Below are 17383 nucleotides of genomic sequence, written 5' to 3' on the forward strand. Positions count from 1 at the left end.
ATTGCATAAACACGCTCCATGGAGAAAGCGTCCGGGGTAGTCCCGCTCTCACTCCCGCTCCAAGTGAATCATGTGGAATCATCTGGACCCGTCGGTCCAGCGAGAACATCAGGTGTCACATTAGGGTTACGCGAAAAATAATTAGCTCCCCTAGTTGACCATGAAAATAACGATTGTCGCATATCAACAGCAAATCACCATTTCAATCGAGATCCCAATGTGTCTCATGTTTTATTTATTAAACAAACCGCAGCTCCACCCTTTAGGATTTCGACGCTTTCAAAGTGCGTTTAACCGCGGTGGGAGCATTGCCGTTGCAAAAACACCATATTCTGATTGATCCATAAATCGCGTTTCCAGTGAACGGAGGAGCCCGCAGATTAGTAGATGCAGCCGAGCACGCCCGCTCCTCGGATCCGGGTTAAAAGTAACTCATCGTTCGGAAAACATGTACGTTTCGGTATCCCCATAAAGCAAGTTGTGGCAGCTGTCCCGTCCCGTCACGGTTGATTTCTCCCTCCAGCCTCCAGCGTTGATTCATCATCGCAAGGCCGCTTCTCCTCCGCTCCGGTCTCCATCATCTGTAGTCACACAGATACTGCAGGCAGCAGGCAGGGCAGGCAGGGCGGTGACGGCTGACGTCACAGCCAAACACTGGCCCCATAGACTGGCCCATGTTTTGAGCAGAGCAGGTAGCAGCATGTGATGCTGTACCATTCTCCCTCCCAGGCAGGTTCTCTCTTCACAATAGGATGTGGATCTTGGATCTCCTTGTGCTACACATTTCCAAGTGCTTGATATAGCTTAAAAATAATGCATTTTCCAAACGTCCGCCAAATTATTATTATTATTCATTAAGCATATCACTTTCATTCATTCGGAGTGGAAATCTAGAAATCCAAGTCATGAAAAACATCACCCAGGTGTTTTGGAGACAAACAGATTTATTAAGTTAGAATGATTATAGCAAATTAATGCAAACATTGATTTATTCTAGTAAATAAACAGAATAGAAAATAAGACAATGGCACAGAATTATGTATAGTATCTTTCAGTTACACGTTTTATAGGTTAACACATGGAACCTTAAACAACAACACAGAGAAAGACATCTGACAATTTATTATCAACTTTGTCTAATTTTTGAATATATAACACAACAACCCAAACACCATTTGGAAATCATATGCAGTGTTAATTTAAGCCTTTGTCCATTGTTATACTCTTGAGTTAAATGAAACGGCGAGGATTTTACTGTGCATTTGAAGATAACGGTATGCCATCCAAAGAAAATGACAGACAAACCCAACTCATGGTGCCTGAATGACTTGAAATGGAGAAGTGGAATGAAATCCAACTACATTCCCAGACATTTTCTTAAATTGCCTTAAGCACGGGCGACTTCTAAGGTTTTAAATGACTCAAAAACAAGATTCGATCAAGACACACTCTCCTTTGTGAATGGACATCCAGGCGTTGTCAACAGTGGAGGTCTAGCCTTCATTCGTTCTATTATTACCACAAGGCTTCATCAGACCTCATCCCAGAAACATTAACCCGAACTAACTGGAAAGGCTCTCCCAGTAAAATCGGGGACCGTCAAACCGCTGCACCTGACCTAATGACCCTGTTGTCCCCAGCGCCTCCCTAGTCTCCGTCAGTGGTCGAGGCCGCGGAGGGCGGCGATGCTGGAGGCCAGCCGGCGGGGCAGCAGTTTGGCGGTCTGCCTGTAGTCCTCCGGCTTGGCTCTCAGCAAGGCGAGGATGTGCTGCAGGGAGCGGGACGGCTGCAGGCCCAGCGCGTCCATCACGTTGCTCAGGTAGTCTGTGGAGCAGTGAGAGCGGTTATTACGCTACGTACAGATCGGAGACCGTTCAGAGGGTCGGGATGCTGCTGGAGCAACATTGGTCCCCCATTAGTCACATGGAATGGAATCTCTCCTCCCAGGTCTTCTCTGTTCTGTATCCCTCTCTACTCTCACCTTCGTGTCCATATTCAGGCAACAGCAACATACAGTACATCACAATTTAGGCATTTAGCAGACACTCTTAATCCAGAGCGATTTACAGCAAGAAAGAACAACACATGGTAATACATCAAATACATAAAAATAGTCATGAAGAATCATAAGGCCCGGACAGTTAGCTCAACTGTCTGGGCACCTAGGCTGCCAAGCCAGCCGGACGGCGTGCCGCGGGTTCGACTCCCGAGCCCGACAGCCTTTGCCGTGTGTCACTCCCCATCTCTCTCCCCCTTTCCTGTCTGTCTACTGTTCCCTATCAATAAAAAGGCATAAAAAGCTATGAGTAAACAAACTATGCGTAAACACTATAGAGTGCTACATGTTGCGTGCTAAAATTCTATCTAAATTCTATGTTGAGCCTTTGCATACGCCTGTATCGAGGCAAGTGCTACGGGCTAAGATGGCGTCTGAAGAGATGGGTTTTCAGACTACGGTCCACTCCACTTAAGTGGAGTGGACAACTCTGCGTCCATAACCACTTAAATCCTATATAATGTGTTGACCAGGGTCCCTCAGGGGACCGTACTACTGAAAATAGCTGATCTACAAGCTCACAACACGTTGCAACATGATGCATTAAGCTTGTTGCTATTTTCTCTGAATATTTCCCCCAGAACAGGGACATTAGGTTAAATTATGACTCATATATGACTTCCCATGTATCTACATTAGGAACTGTCATTACTAAACATTGTTTCCTAGGATTGTTAATATCAACACTACAACTGACAAACACCTCCAAATACAACTCGGAACCACACTATATTTTAGATGGAACACTCGGCAGTGTCCTGTTTAGGTGTATTTTTCCACATGTATTACTTTGGTTCATCATTAATCTGTAAATGGTCATCCAGTCATTCAGCAGTGTCACTCACAACAGAAGCAAAGCCTTATATTATGTCCAACTACACAACACCCGTTGTTCAGAACCTGTCTTTTTCAAGGGTGTGCATGCTTCCCTTTTGGATTCTATCTCAACTACACAACTTAACAAGGGAAATTCTTCAAAGATGAAGACACGTCATTACCTCGCAACTACTCATAGATGCCTCAATGTTGATCTGTAAGTACAGGTGCTGCTGTTCTGCATGGCAGTGAAATGTGTCAATAAATGTCATGTCTGCAGTGAGAGGAGGCTTCTAGTTACCTATATCGGTGGCCAGCTGTTTGGTGGAGTGTGAACCGAGCTGGGGGATGAGCAAGATGGCATCGCAGTACGTCTGCATGGTTGCCCGCGCGATGGAGCCCAGCCAATAATCAGCTGTGTTGTCCAGCTCCGGAAGGTCGTCACCTGAGAGCGAAGGAGGAGAGCGGTGATGTCAAACTGTGGCGTCAAAGCGTGACACAGGTCGGGAGGATGTACTGTCCCAGGCACCAAGTGTCAACAACGTGAGGACGTAAACAAGGACTGATTGATGTTGCGGAAGGCAAAACAAGAGGGAGGGAGAGAGGGAGAAATGTGGATGACGAAGCAATGGTAGAGTAAATAAAATAATCACTGGGGGGAAAAAAGAAAGCACGCAGACAAAAAAAGAAGAAAAAAAAAAGACTGTAATTAACACTAGGAATCCATCTGTCTGGAAGCCCCAGATGGCAGCATGTGGGGAGACAGACTGAGAGAAGAGTCAGGGCTGACAGCTCGTCACCTTGTTCGGGAGGGAAGGGCAGCTTCCCAGCATGCAGGGCCAACTCCAGTGCTGGGTCCTCTTGAGTAACAAAGGGCTCCAAGTGGAGCGGCAGAGACATTATGTACTGTCCTATCTGAGGAGGAGAAGACAGAGAAGATATTATGTACCGTCCTATCTGAGGATGAGAAGACAGACACATGCTGGAGGTAGCTCGATACATCCGCTGTCTGGGAGGGAGCTGTTACAGTATCACGTTCATTCGACTCATATGACAGAAATCAACAAACCTTTTGACTTCGTTAATTGTTTTTTGCTCGCAATCCCCTCTGGTAGGTTATAAATTAGGGTTTAAATTAGTTATCTTGTGTGAGTACTCACATCCATACATTATACGTAAACAAATCAGTTTAGTTGTTTATCAGGAAAATACTTCTTGTATACATGTGAATGTATGGAATGATCCATCTTATATTGAGTGTGATTGTGTCTTTCTCCTTTGCAAAACATCTTCAACTTGGCGTGTGTATTGCTGATGCCCTAAGGAAGTTCAATGTCATGTTTCAAGTTCAGGGGTTCCCCTGAACCAAAGACCACCACAATTAAATGCAACATCAAGTTGAAAATCCATGCAAATTTGTCACCTGAGAATGGCGGATGTTGCCAGGTGTCGCCCATAAATGATGTGAAATGGCGGAAACACAGATGATGCAATGCAATTACTGCACAATCATGATGTAAAAAGTGTGCTGCTCCAAAACCAGCACACGGGTATGGGCCTGCACTAGTCTATACATTCACAGAATCTGTGACTGTGTGTGTGTGTGACTGTCCTTCACATATCTCGAAAGGCGTTCAACCGACCGACTTCATCCTTGACGGATGTATGGCTGTGGACCCAAGTGTTCTTGAGAACATGGCAAGGAGCCAGGGCACGGTACTCGACAACACTGCAAGCAGCTCTTATGGGGGCCAAGCAAACAGATGACTCCGAATGCACAAAATGAAAACTTACAAAATGAATGCACAAAATGAAAACGTATGTTTGTGACTGCTGGGTAAACATATTAGATAATCTTATTTATTCTTTGGGTTCAGATCATTTTTGATGAGCATCATTAGTCATTGTATGGCCTAATTTAAAATGCATGAAGTACTTACATTTGTGATGTACTCCTGTGGTGACAGGCTGAAGGTAGGCAGGTCTTCTGTGTAGCCCTCTCCAAAACCACCTGCCTCTTGACTCTGGCACATGGTCAAGCCAACAGAAGATAAAATTAGACACCACACTCAAATAAACACCCGCAGACAAACAAACACAGACACACACACATCAAATGCTGTTGTCTATGTACTCAGATCACAGTTTGATAACTTGATACAAGCTGCCTCTCACCTCCATCTTGGAAACAAGGCAGAGCTGGTGCTTGATCTGCAGGAAGACGGAGTCAAAGGCCAGCTGGTTGGCCTGTTGGTTGAGTCTCGTCAGGGCTGCCCTGGGCTCAGCCAGCAGGCTGGAGTTACCTGTACCCTTCTCCTAAGGAAACAAAATAAGTCATCAGTTCATATGGATCTTCTCGAGAGATGAAATGAGATTTGATATACTTTATTAATCCCTGAGGGGAAATTGAAGCGTTACAACAGCATAAAGTGCATAAAAGCTAGTGTATACTGTTACATACTAACATTTGTCGATGCATAGGTCCTCCCTCCAGTGGTGGAAGAAGTACTGCACGTTTTTACATACCGGTAAATAAAAGTAGCGATACCACATAGAAATCCAGTTAAGTAAAAGGCCTTCCAATGTTAACTTGATTAAAAGTACAAAGGTATTGGCACCAAAATACAATAATCCGCCCTATGCATCGACAAATGTTAGTATGCTAACAGTATACACTTCCATACACTAGCCTGCACTATACAGAAACAAAATACAGTGTCATTACAGTATCATGCCATGTGTTTGAGAAGGTATGTACACTACAGTATGCAAATACACGCAATCACCATGTCGTTATGACATCCCAGAATACACTGATAACAAAAGTGTCAGTAGCTATGTTGTTACTGAACCCCTATAATGATATTTCTTTCAAATTGGACCCAAATTATGATGGCAGAGAGGTGACAATGAACTGCTAATCGGCAGATGGATGAAGGGCATACATAATACAACCTGTCCTTGATGGGTGTACAACAGGTGGATCCATCCCGTCTTTCTAAAAATGTCTTCTACATCCTGACAGTTTTCTGAAAAAGCTATGTTTCTGACAGTTGTTCTTCGATTTTTTTTAAATAGCAGACCTACAAGCTCGTAGTGCGCCACTCGGTGGCGCGCTATGAGCTTGTAGATCTGCTATTTTTCAATAGCTAAAGCATAACATAATGCCAACACCAAAAGGGGTTCCCGCCCAAAATGGGTTAAACATTTTGCAAGCAAAGTCACTCAGATGACTCACTACTGTAACCATTAACGTCTAAAGTGCTTAAGTATGATGCAAGGCAGCAATCATCTCCTGTGTATCTGTCAAGTTTTGGATGAATACTTATAACATATGGTGGGTGGCTCCATTAATTACCTTATGTTGTTTTGGATAAACGCTTAACATATTGTGACTCCATACCTTTAAGGAGTAGAGCACCTCCATCAAGCTGTTGTATTCGGCCATGTTTCCTCTCTGAAGGTAGTTGTACTCCTGCCAAGGGTTCTTAATGGCATTCTTCCGCTCTGTGGAGCTGGCTTCCTGGATGCCAGCCAGGCTCCGAGGGCTGTATGAATCCGATAGGTATTTGCCTGCTGTTCCCAGTATCCTATGGGAAGGTTGAATTATATTTGGAGGGTAAATATAGTAACTTAAATCTGAGAATGTACTTTGGTGTCATTAGTTAGGTTTTATCACTTTGAGAGATGTCAATGGGTTTGTAAAGGGCAAATGATATTCCATCTGACGGCGGACATAGACAATAAGGGCGGAATCATTTCTCGTACTTGTTTGACAGCTGCTGCTCAAAGGCTCCACACTGTCTCAGTAACTCTCCACAAGTGGCGATGATCCTGTCAAGGACAATGTGAAAAATGTTACTTAGACATTTTCATGTTGTAATCAATTACTGCATCATACTAAACATTCTAAAGGCTGATTTATACAGAGTTGTGCACACAAAATAGTAGATCTACAAGATTGCAAGGCCAACCCCTTGCAATGCGACAGAAAATAGCTGATCTAGGCTCACAAGTTGCGTGCAACTAAGTATAAGTCATGAATGACCTTTGTGAACTTACTGTTCATAACCGATACCCAGAAATACTATCAGAGAAACAGCCGTTAGTAATCTAATGCTTGAAACTCACAGGGCGTGGACACCATTTATTTTGGTTGCTCACATGTTAATGAATAACCGGCCACGCACGGATGCGGACGCAGATCTTTTTTCCCCCACCCCGCGTGCATTCCCATTGAAGTACATTGACGATACGTCCCGCTGTGGCCTGATTTGGCGAGGAACACTCGCACAAGGTTTTTCTTTTGGTGGGTTTCAATTGTAAGTTGATAAGTCTACAAAAATATCCACAAGCTGTTTTATTCATTATTATTAGCGGACAAAATGGTGACATGGATTTTCTACAACAGAATCCTGGAACCATCTCGGAACCACCTCTTATGCCCACCTGACAGAGTTCTGGAAAGCCGTCCAGTCCTCCTGGAAAACAGAGGAATTTGGGGTTTCTTCCAGTTTACACTTCTTCCTGATAGACTGCAGCGTTGTAGAGAAGTCTGACACATACCTGAAAACACAGCAAACACTCAGACTGGATGCAACTCATGCAAGTCAACCAAAGCTGTGACATGATGCAGTACATACTGTGCAATTGCTCATGCAAACTGAAAATGAGGAGTTTTGCTCAAAACATTTAATTAAAACATCATTGGCACCTGTACTGAAAAAATCTGGCGAGCCGGACCGCGTCCGAAACAGTCAAGAAATGACAACGTTACCGTGTAGGGGTCCCCGTGGGATGTACTGTCCCTGTACTATCACACCCGAAATCATCGCATATACAGTTAATATGTGTGTGTGTGTGCCTTAGGCTGCACAACTTAGTGGTGAAAACCAACCGCTATTTTCGTGCTCGGACACAGCTAGCCAGCCAGCCAGGGACCCAGAGACACACAAAGCTGCGTATAGGAGTAGGTCTCAAAAATGACTGCTGGCATGAAATTATAATTCACTATAAAATATTAATATAAAAAGAATCACTGACTTAATTGCAACCTTCTTAAAAAGAAAAGTGAAGTAATTATCTTAATACAGCCTTTATTCTGATTTAATTCCATTGTAAAATACTCAATAAACACACAACTTGACCGCATGTATCAGTATAACTGCGCCACTATCACAATGTCTTGTTCACAATCTTCACTGTAACGTTCCATGGATGCATTAGCGGTCGCAATTTCGTCTTTCCTATGGCAAGGTAAGAGGAGAGCTCCTTTTTGTCCAGAGTATGTGTATTGTGTAAGGTTTTATAACAATTGCATGACTTTGTTATATCACTTTAAAACAATTCAGATACTGTGACGTGAACCGTTCGATACCTTCCATGTATCTGCACAGTAACTTCCTTGGCTTCCTTCAAGGCTGTCTATTTATTTGTTATAACTATGTCTATGATTTTAATGTTGCCATATTTGGTAACCATTTTAGAAAAGATGGTGTGATTTCAGAAATGTTAAGACTGTCAGAACCACTCCTCTCCATGTTGTGCTTCACTATGACTCTTTGTTCTAAAGTCTACAGTGAACTCCTCTTGTGGCTTATTGCTTTAGAATATAATAATAACTCCAGTCAGTAATATAATATTTGGAATGAAACCCCTCATTCTGATATCCTTCCTCTGTGCTGATCATGAATAATGTTCCCCAACAGCTTGTCAGGACATTATTATCCAACTACACTTGACCATGACCAATGACTGTGAATGAAGCGTTTTGTTTACTTTGTGAAGAGGGCTTTGAGAGCCTTAAGGAGGCCACACACAGCCAGTCCATCAGTCAGCTTGACACAGCGTTCCACAGCAGCGCTCGCCAGGCCAAACAACTTGCCTACAGAGTGGCTCAACTCCTCTACGCAATCTATCACCTCTCCATGCTCCTGGATGAGACGAGAGAGAGAGAGAAGGTTTTAACAAGACCCATTAGATTTGTGTAAACATGCACATTTGTTCTTGTGTGGGTGTGTGTATACACTATGCAAACATGTAACACGTGTGTGACTGAGTGTACACACACACAGCACGTGTGTGTCAATGTAATGAATAATTTGTAGGACATAAAAATGCACATGCATACTGTATGTGCATTTTTGTTATTGTACAGTGTGTGTGTGTGTGTGTGTGTGGTGTCTAACCAGAGGTACAGCACTGATCTGAATGAGGAGGTGTGTTTCCTCCAGGTCTCCATACTGAAGCTGATAGGGTTTGTAGGGGTCGTACAGAGCATTGACAAGCTCGTTCACCTTCAGCAAGTTGTTTTCACCTGGACAGTGCAGAAGGATGAGGAATAATTATCATTTGCAAAAATAGGCATTTAGCAGATGCTCATTTGAAGAGTTAAGTGGCATGAAGATGATGGTCAAGTAGAGTTGAGATGATGACACAACATAAACATTCCTATTCTGGGGCGAACATTTGTCAGAAATTGATCTTCAAGCCCACAAAATGAGTTCTGGGGGAACCCAGTCAACAAATACTGTAGTGGTGGGCACTTGAGGTTGGGCACATGGTTAAGTACGTGCTACAAAGTAACTAGGATACCAGGTAAACATAAAAAAATAGAAAGACAAGGATTTAGTGGACATCATCAAATAGAGGGGTGATCCAAAAGGGGTGTAGACATAATTCCAAAAATCAGACAGTCTGACTACACCATCGCTCCTGACATGCGTTGCCGGTTACAAATCACCTGTGGCATCTGTGTGAGGTTAGGTTAGTCTTTGGTTAGGGTGTCGGACTATCGACTGTCGGACTCTTGGTATGTCGGAACATATGACTGCACCCATCCAAAATGACCCGTTTCATTTAAAATAAATCTCTGCAATGGATCTATGCCCTGAAATAACTGACAGCTAAATCTATCGGTCATTCTTCGGCCTTCAGTAACTAGCGTTCTATTCTTCTATTTTACATAAAAAAATCACACCTGTGTGAACCGAGTGGTGCACCCCCCCCCCCCTCATAGGTGAACGTATAGGTGAACACTGACAAAGCTGTTCCTTGGAGTGTGGAGTGTTTGCTTATGCAAAGCCCCAACAAAGACAATACTTTAGTTAATATTATCCCTGCACCCTTTCATCTGTAATCCACATGACACTTATGTCCTGCATATGTCATGTATGTTAGGTTTGTATTGAATTGTGCTTATTATATGTAGGTCTTTCTACAGTATATGGGCATACACAGGCTTAGCTGCTTATCTCCATTTGGCTATTATCACACAAGTGCTTGTGCGTATGACAGTGGACAGACCCAGGTGTGGCAGCATGGCAGCCTCCAGGCCGTGTCCGAAGGTAGCAGTAGTGTGGTAGAGCTCCAGCAGCGTGTCGAGGCGCTCTTCCTGGGCAGCGTGCTCCATGGCCGTACCCAGACACACAGGGATGGAGGGCACTGTGGCGCCCAAAGTCTGGATCAACAGAACTGTCACCACCTCATACGGATTCTTGAACACCTGACGAGGGTTATCGGAGAGCAAGAGCATGTAGGCATGATAAATACTTTTGGTGTGCAGAGAAATAAGCATGCAATAGAGAAGATGAACAGAGCACGGTATGACATGGTTTGTCTTGTTCTTTTAAATTAAATCCAGTATGAAAATTGCAGTATTGCAGTACATGACATGATGTATGAGTGAGTGACAAAACACTCCTCTTGATTCTTAATTAACTAACCATAGATTTGCCATTTTCTGCATTGGCACTTGAATAATAGTAGGCATAATTGGCTACAAAACACCACATCACTAACATATTCTGATCTTGCTCATCATGGAAGTATTGGTCATATTGTTGTATTTGTAATTGATTCATGTCACCATCACAAGACACACAGGCCCAGTACCTGACTGCTCCACTGCAGCTGAGAGTGCCAAGTGGAGAGCAGGGTGTCGTAGAACTCAGAGAGCTGCTGGTTCACACTCAGCTCACTCTGGGTGAGGTCCTGCCACAAACTCACCAACTGACCCTGGACACGGACACGGACACGGACACGGACACACACACACACACACACACACACACACACACACACACACACACACACACACACACACACACACACACACACACACACACACACACACACACACACACACACACACACACACACACACACACACACACACACACACACACACACACACACACACACACACACACACACACACACACACACACACACACAAAAGATAAATAGAAGGCACACATTATAATGCTCCAAACATTTAACTACACGCACGTTCCAAACCTACTAGGCTCTTCCTCAGACCTTCACACAATGAAAGACATTTTTATATGCAATGTGGCTGATTGGTCACAGGTGTGGTGATCAGGATGTCACAGTGCTGCATGATTCTTGCTCAAATGTGAATATCGATTTTCCTCCACAAGAATTGAGTTCACGATCCTCACATGATTCTACATTTTTTCCATGAAAATATTTATTGTGTTTAGTTGCTGAACATTACTACATAAAAAATGTTGCACCTGGAACCAACTACTGCGGCTTAAACAGACAACATCAAAGTGCTTGACTCTCTTGTAGCAAAAATATAAGAGTAACTAAAATGAATTGGACAGCCAACTAGTGCTGCACAAGTTCACGATTCTGCACAAAATGAAATTGCATAAGTGTTTGAATCTAGATCGTGAGCTTTTTTCGATTAAATGTGCAGCACTATGTCACACTGCACATAGAAATGTCTTTCTAGTACACATTGTGTGAAGATCTGAGGAAGATCATGGTCGGCTAAGTGAAGGCAGGCACACTATATAATGCTAATGTATAGAGTGCACACCTTCTAGTCATCTTCCATACTGAACGTCTCAGGTTACAGACACAAACATGTAGAGTTACACTTGTACATTTGTACAGTCTCCCTTACACAGAAAGGGCAGACATTTAGTATCAAACAAATCTTAAGGTGACCGTTTCTGATGTTAATGACATCAGAAACATATGTTGAACTGACGAATAAATATTATATATGTAATATGTTTAATTGATGTATTGAAGTCTCTTCCATACCTTGTGACACTTGTAATAGTAGGCAAGGAGCTGAGGCATTCTGTCGATCTCTGTGAAGACTTTAACAAATAGCTTTGCTTGGTCTGCAAGAGAACAGGAAACATAGTTTAGTCTAAATATTCCCTGTATAAAAATGTGAATGTTAAATTTACCATATTCACAGTGATCATTTTGCTCTCAAGTCATACTTGGGATGGGAAACACTGAGCATCCTGTAAGAGCAAAATAGCCACTCTGCGAATATTACAGCCACTTATGCACAGAACCCAGCAAAAAACGTGTCTTAACAATGATCAGTCAAACCAGGATGTCCGGTCTGTTTATTCCCCCCTCAAAGATACCATATACATTGTAATATTGTAGATCCAAGATGGTGAGATGATCACAGACACTGCAGAAGCTATTATTTATGTATGTATGTACCGGTATGTATGTATTTTTTAAGCACTGAGCCCGATTGCTACTCAATTTCGTTCTTTCACACAATGACAATAAAGATATTCTGATTCTGAAATGGCATTTTTTCCACCCAGAGCGGAATATCTGTGAATGGTCAGTGAGAACGGCTACCTTCATGCAGCAGCGTTCACGCTCTTACGCTTGTACGTCCCGTGGGTTCTGTGCGTTAGGGGCACAAAAGCGTGTTCCACTTGTGGTTCTTACCCATAGACATGGAGTTGAAGGTTGACACTATCTGGGGACTGGCCATGGCTTCTAACCTGTTCTTCAGAGCCTCCAAGTGGACACACTTCTCCGAGTAGTCTGGTGTGTCCACCAGCATGGCCAGGCTGTTCTGCATACTGGTCAGCTTCGACGAGATCACCGCAAAGTCCTAGTGCAAAGTGTGAGCAGATTCACGGTTAACGTTCATAAAACATTTTTATAGTATAGTGAGGTTCTATTCTAGGCAAATGTATAAAGTCACACGTTTCCTCTACAGTCATATGATCTAGAAATCAAAGCTAAATAATTTCAATTATAAACGTTTCGCAAGAATTATCTTAATTTCCTTCGTCACCTGAGTTTTGAAGGTCTCCTCGATGTCTGCACTGAGCGTGGTCCATTTGTCAGCCTCCTGCAGTGCCTCGGAGGCATCCTGCATTCGGGATTTCACCTGATCGATCTCCACCAAGACCTGTTGGATACAAACCACACAGACATAATATATAAAGAAGTATGATTATGATCATCAACTACACCGATCAGGTTTATATTGTTTGATGTGATGTGAACTTGGACAAAACTTGCAAAACAGTTGCACCATTCATAATTATAAAGTATCATTTTGGATACTGTTCTGCCTTGCACTAATGCTGTGTTTAACCCATTAAGACCTAAGGCAGACAAATTGAATGAGTAGTTCTGACACTTCAAGACTTTTCTAAAATGTTCAAAAATAGCAAATGCAAATGTACAAGCTCGCAGCACGGCACAAAGTGACACACTGTGAGCTTGTATATCTATTTTTGAATAGCCAATGCTAAAATAAATTACACAGATGCTTTCACGGTTTTAATGTGCATACTGATGTCCTAGGCCTACACTCACGTAGACATGTAAAGGAAGTCACAGAAGTGAGACTAGGATGTCTGTCCGCTAAGAAGAGAAGAGGATTCCATACGCTAGGGACAAACTATTCTAAATACTTAAAAAGTTCAAAACCTGACCACTGTTTTCTACATCAAACTTGTGCACTCAATGCAGTGATACCAGTTCAGTGAAGTTTACTGATGGAAATCTGGATGCCCCTTTCACATGCAAGGTTGCAAGGTTTGGCTTGCATGCGGTGCACACGCGGTGCAGAAAGTGTGTGCGGTTATAAGTGAAGATACAGCCATACATTATAATAGTATAACTCTGGCACCACTGCCTTGCAAAATGGCTTTTTGCAGTTCTGTGGAGGTCCACGCCACGGTGTTGTTACTATGAGGTTGGGCCATTGTCATGTGAATTGAAAACAATGGGACCTTACAGAGCTGGAAGTGCAGAGTGTGAATGTGATTAGCGTTGGGAGATTGCTTATTTGCTTTATCACATGATGTTAATTTAACACTTTTACAATGACAGGATGATGCAAACACAATGGATATGTGGATGGATGGATGGATGGATGCCTTTCCTATGGATGTATAACTATTTTTGACAGAAAATGCTAAATTTTTATAGTTCCGTAAGATAGTCTAAGTTGCAATGTAACGCAACATTTATTTATTATTTTATTTTATTTATTCCATTCCATTTATATAAAGTACATTTTTTTGTTCCACTTTTGCTTTGGCAATGTAAACGTATGTTTTCTCATGCCAATAAAGCTCATTTGAATTAGATAGATAGATAGATAGATAGATAGATAGATAGATAGATAGATAGATAGATAGATAGATAGATAGATAGATAGATAGATAGATACAACTTAGTAATAACAATTCCGAACCTGCATGGACTGCACCGTGTCTTGCTCGAACTTTCTGATGTCCTCCTTGACTAGGACCATCTGCTCCTTGAGGAAGGAGGCCTCCTGTTTCAAAGCCTCCACATCGCGCAGCACTCTGGGCATATTCTGAAGGGCCTGGTTACTACTCTCTTCAGAGAAAAAGGCATTTGTTCATTAGTGTTACAGGCAAGAAAAGTATGTGCCATTCTGTCTTGAGGTCATCAATATGTCCGTACACGGACAAATGTGTCTGTGCATGGCAAGACTTGTCCTTGTCCGTGTCCAAATTTTCGATTTTGTTTTTACATAACATCATAATGTTGTTATTTTGAGCATAAGACCCAATTACTGAATGTCAGTCTCCAGGTTTTTTTTAGTATGACACTGATTTACTTACACTATGGCACATTAAGACTAGGACGATTCGACTAGGTGGTTCTCAAACCAAAACCCCATAACTACAAATGGAACCAAATGCTGAGCTGTACCTGTAATGGTAATTATGGACTAGCTCTTTCTGTTAACATTATGTCTTTGCCGCAAAGGGCATTATAGCATATTATGCTATGGACCAGAGCTACATTTATCTTGGCTTGGAAAGGCAAAGAAATATCACAATTAATGAGGAATTGATAATGTTAATGTGTACTCTGTTCTTGCCAGAATTACATTGACAGCATTATATAATAGGCTGAACAGAGGGAGGTTGACACTATAGGTTGGACTTGGAGACAGCATGAACCATGAACACCAACTTACCCTCAATGGCATTATTGACTTCCTGAATGAAAAGCTGCAGTTTCATGACCAGCGTGGCTGCGTGTGTATCCGCCTTCCCTGTGCCCGGTGCATCCTTCTGCACCACTTTGAAGGCTCCATTCACCCAGTCCTTCACGTCAAAATCATCGTCCAGGAACTTTGAAAAATCCATCCCTGGGCTGCCTCACGTCCTCCTCCGTGAAGACAGAAGCTGACTGAATGGTCTTATAGTCCCAGTCATTGGTTAGCTTAAAGGCTAGTTCTTCCCCAAAACAGGCTTCGAGACGAATATAAAATAAATAGCCCAGGAGAATGAAATGATCATCACCACCAGATATATTTCTAACAAAGCAACAGCTTCCGCCAGAGTTGCCAGAGTTGCATCCAAGAATACAAGAGAATCGAGATTCTTCAGTTTGTGTTGTTGTTGATCAGTGGCAGCAGTTTGACAGCAAGTTCCTGTTTGTGCATTCTTATTTACCGCCCCTGGAAACAAATGCTGCGAAGAATACGATGAGAGCCATGACAGCACGTTTGCGCTGACGAAAATACACACATGTATGTTTCCTTTGTCAGTTTGAGAAGCTTGCTAACATTTGAAAACAACAAAGACTGGCCAGCAACAACCGAGAGAAATCATAGAATACAATATAAGAGATCTATTTTTGGTAACGTTGTAGTGTGTGTGTGTGTGCCACACATACACATTTCCGTGCAGAAACCAGCTGCAAATGGAAACAAATTGAAGTCGGCTTCCCTCTAGCGGCTAGTGGCCTACACAACAGGCCACTGATAATGACAGTTCTGCATTCAAGTTCAAGTCCCTCACTTCAACATCACCACAGTGTGAACTGTGAATGTTAATACAAAATAAAATAAAATAATAAACAAGGATGTGTCAAACCAAGGAATACAGGGGAGTGGGCACCTAAATGTGAAATGTAAAGTAGGCATATATACATAAATTTGAACATGCATGGTAATACCTCACTCGTTATCAGATCTAACTTTACCCTTCAACTTATTGTTTATGTGTGCCATAGCCTCTATGGCTATTTTCCATCACAACAGTTCAAGCATGTTCAAATCATGTATACTATACATTATTTTCAAAATGATACATTTAGGTCTGGCTGTGGCTCAGTGTTCCAGGCACCTTGCCAAGCCAGCTTTACAGAGTGTTGCGGGTTTGAATCCAGATCCCAACGACCTTTGCTGTGTGTCCTCCTCCTCCCCCCCCCCCCATCTCTCTATCCCCCTTCCTGTCTACCTACTGTAATCTGTCATATAAAGGCAAAATAAATCATACATTTATTCTTTAATGTTTTACATTTTGGAAAAAGCTAATTAAACATTGAGGTGCCCAGACTTCTCAGGTGCCCACTCTTCCGGCCACTAAACCAAGGCGTAAGTCAACATTTTGTCAAGTAGGCCATGATTTATTTGGCCTTATAACCTGTGTGTGACACGTACAGTACTTTTCCCCCTAGTCATCAAGTTGAGGAGTCTGTAGAAGTTGCTATACGTGGCTCAGCAGTGGCAATGGGTCACGTACTCTCTGTTACAAGTAAAAGTTTACTCGAAAGTATTGGCATCAAAATATACTTGGATCAAAAGTAAAAGACAAAGTACTCATTATGCAGAATGTCCCTTTTCACAAGTTTTCACAAATCTTTTGAAAATAGCAGATCTATAAACTCACAACACAGTCACATTGCATTGCAACGTGTTGTTGCATACTTGCATAAAGTTACTTTCCATCACTGCTCACCCATGCCATATGGGTTCAGAATGGCAGCGGGTAGGGAACCTGAAGGTTCCATCCATAATAGCTCCTCCCGCCTTTGTGTCGAAGTGTCCTTGAGCATGACACCCCCAACTGATCCAGATTATCAGGTTGATGCCTTAGTAGCTTAAATGGTTGCCTTCACCATCAGTGTGTGAATGTGATTGTGAATGCGTGAATGTAAAAGCTCATTGCAAAGAACTTTCAATAAAGGCGCTATAGAAATGCCAGAACATTTACTCACAGAGATGAGAGATACAGTAGGCCGGGCTATGCTCCCTGACAAGATAATACACTCATGACCAGTGCCTCTAACCTCTTAGATAATGTCCGTTCAATGTCTGAATATCATGCAAAGCATAAAGGGCAGTAAGAGAGCATATAAATTCAGAAGCCACCTGGGGAAGCTACATAACAACAGCAAGGAGCACACGCTCTCTCACCTTCAAAGAAG

The 17383-nt window shown here is 42.5% G+C and overlaps 1 protein-coding gene across 1 annotated transcript; it reads right to left on the reverse strand.

Annotated features, from left to right (window-relative positions):
• Window positions 1–919: 919 nt before the first annotated feature.
• cog7 (component of oligomeric golgi complex 7) lies at window positions 920–15767 on the reverse strand. Its single transcript, XM_083788066.1, has 17 exons — window positions 15144–15767; window positions 14385–14533; window positions 12969–13085; window positions 12614–12782; window positions 11951–12033; window positions 10766–10888; window positions 10178–10376; window positions 9061–9188; window positions 8651–8805; window positions 7322–7438; window positions 6641–6706; window positions 6276–6462; window positions 5048–5188; window positions 4813–4896; window positions 3673–3787; window positions 3174–3317; window positions 920–1824 (listed from the first exon to the last, which is right to left on the reverse strand). The coding sequence occupies exons 1-17, from the start codon at window positions 15313–15315 to the stop codon at window positions 1658–1660; spliced, it is 2316 nt and encodes a 771-aa protein (XP_083644192.1). The 5' UTR covers window positions 15316–15767; the 3' UTR covers window positions 920–1657.
• Window positions 15768–17383: the final 1616 nt, after the last annotated feature.

Source organism: Protomyctophum parallelum (assembly GCF_964188405.1).
Source record: "Protomyctophum parallelum genome assembly, chromosome: 17".
In the NCBI taxonomy this organism is placed as follows: domain Eukaryota; kingdom Metazoa; phylum Chordata; class Actinopteri; order Myctophiformes; family Myctophidae; genus Protomyctophum; species Protomyctophum parallelum.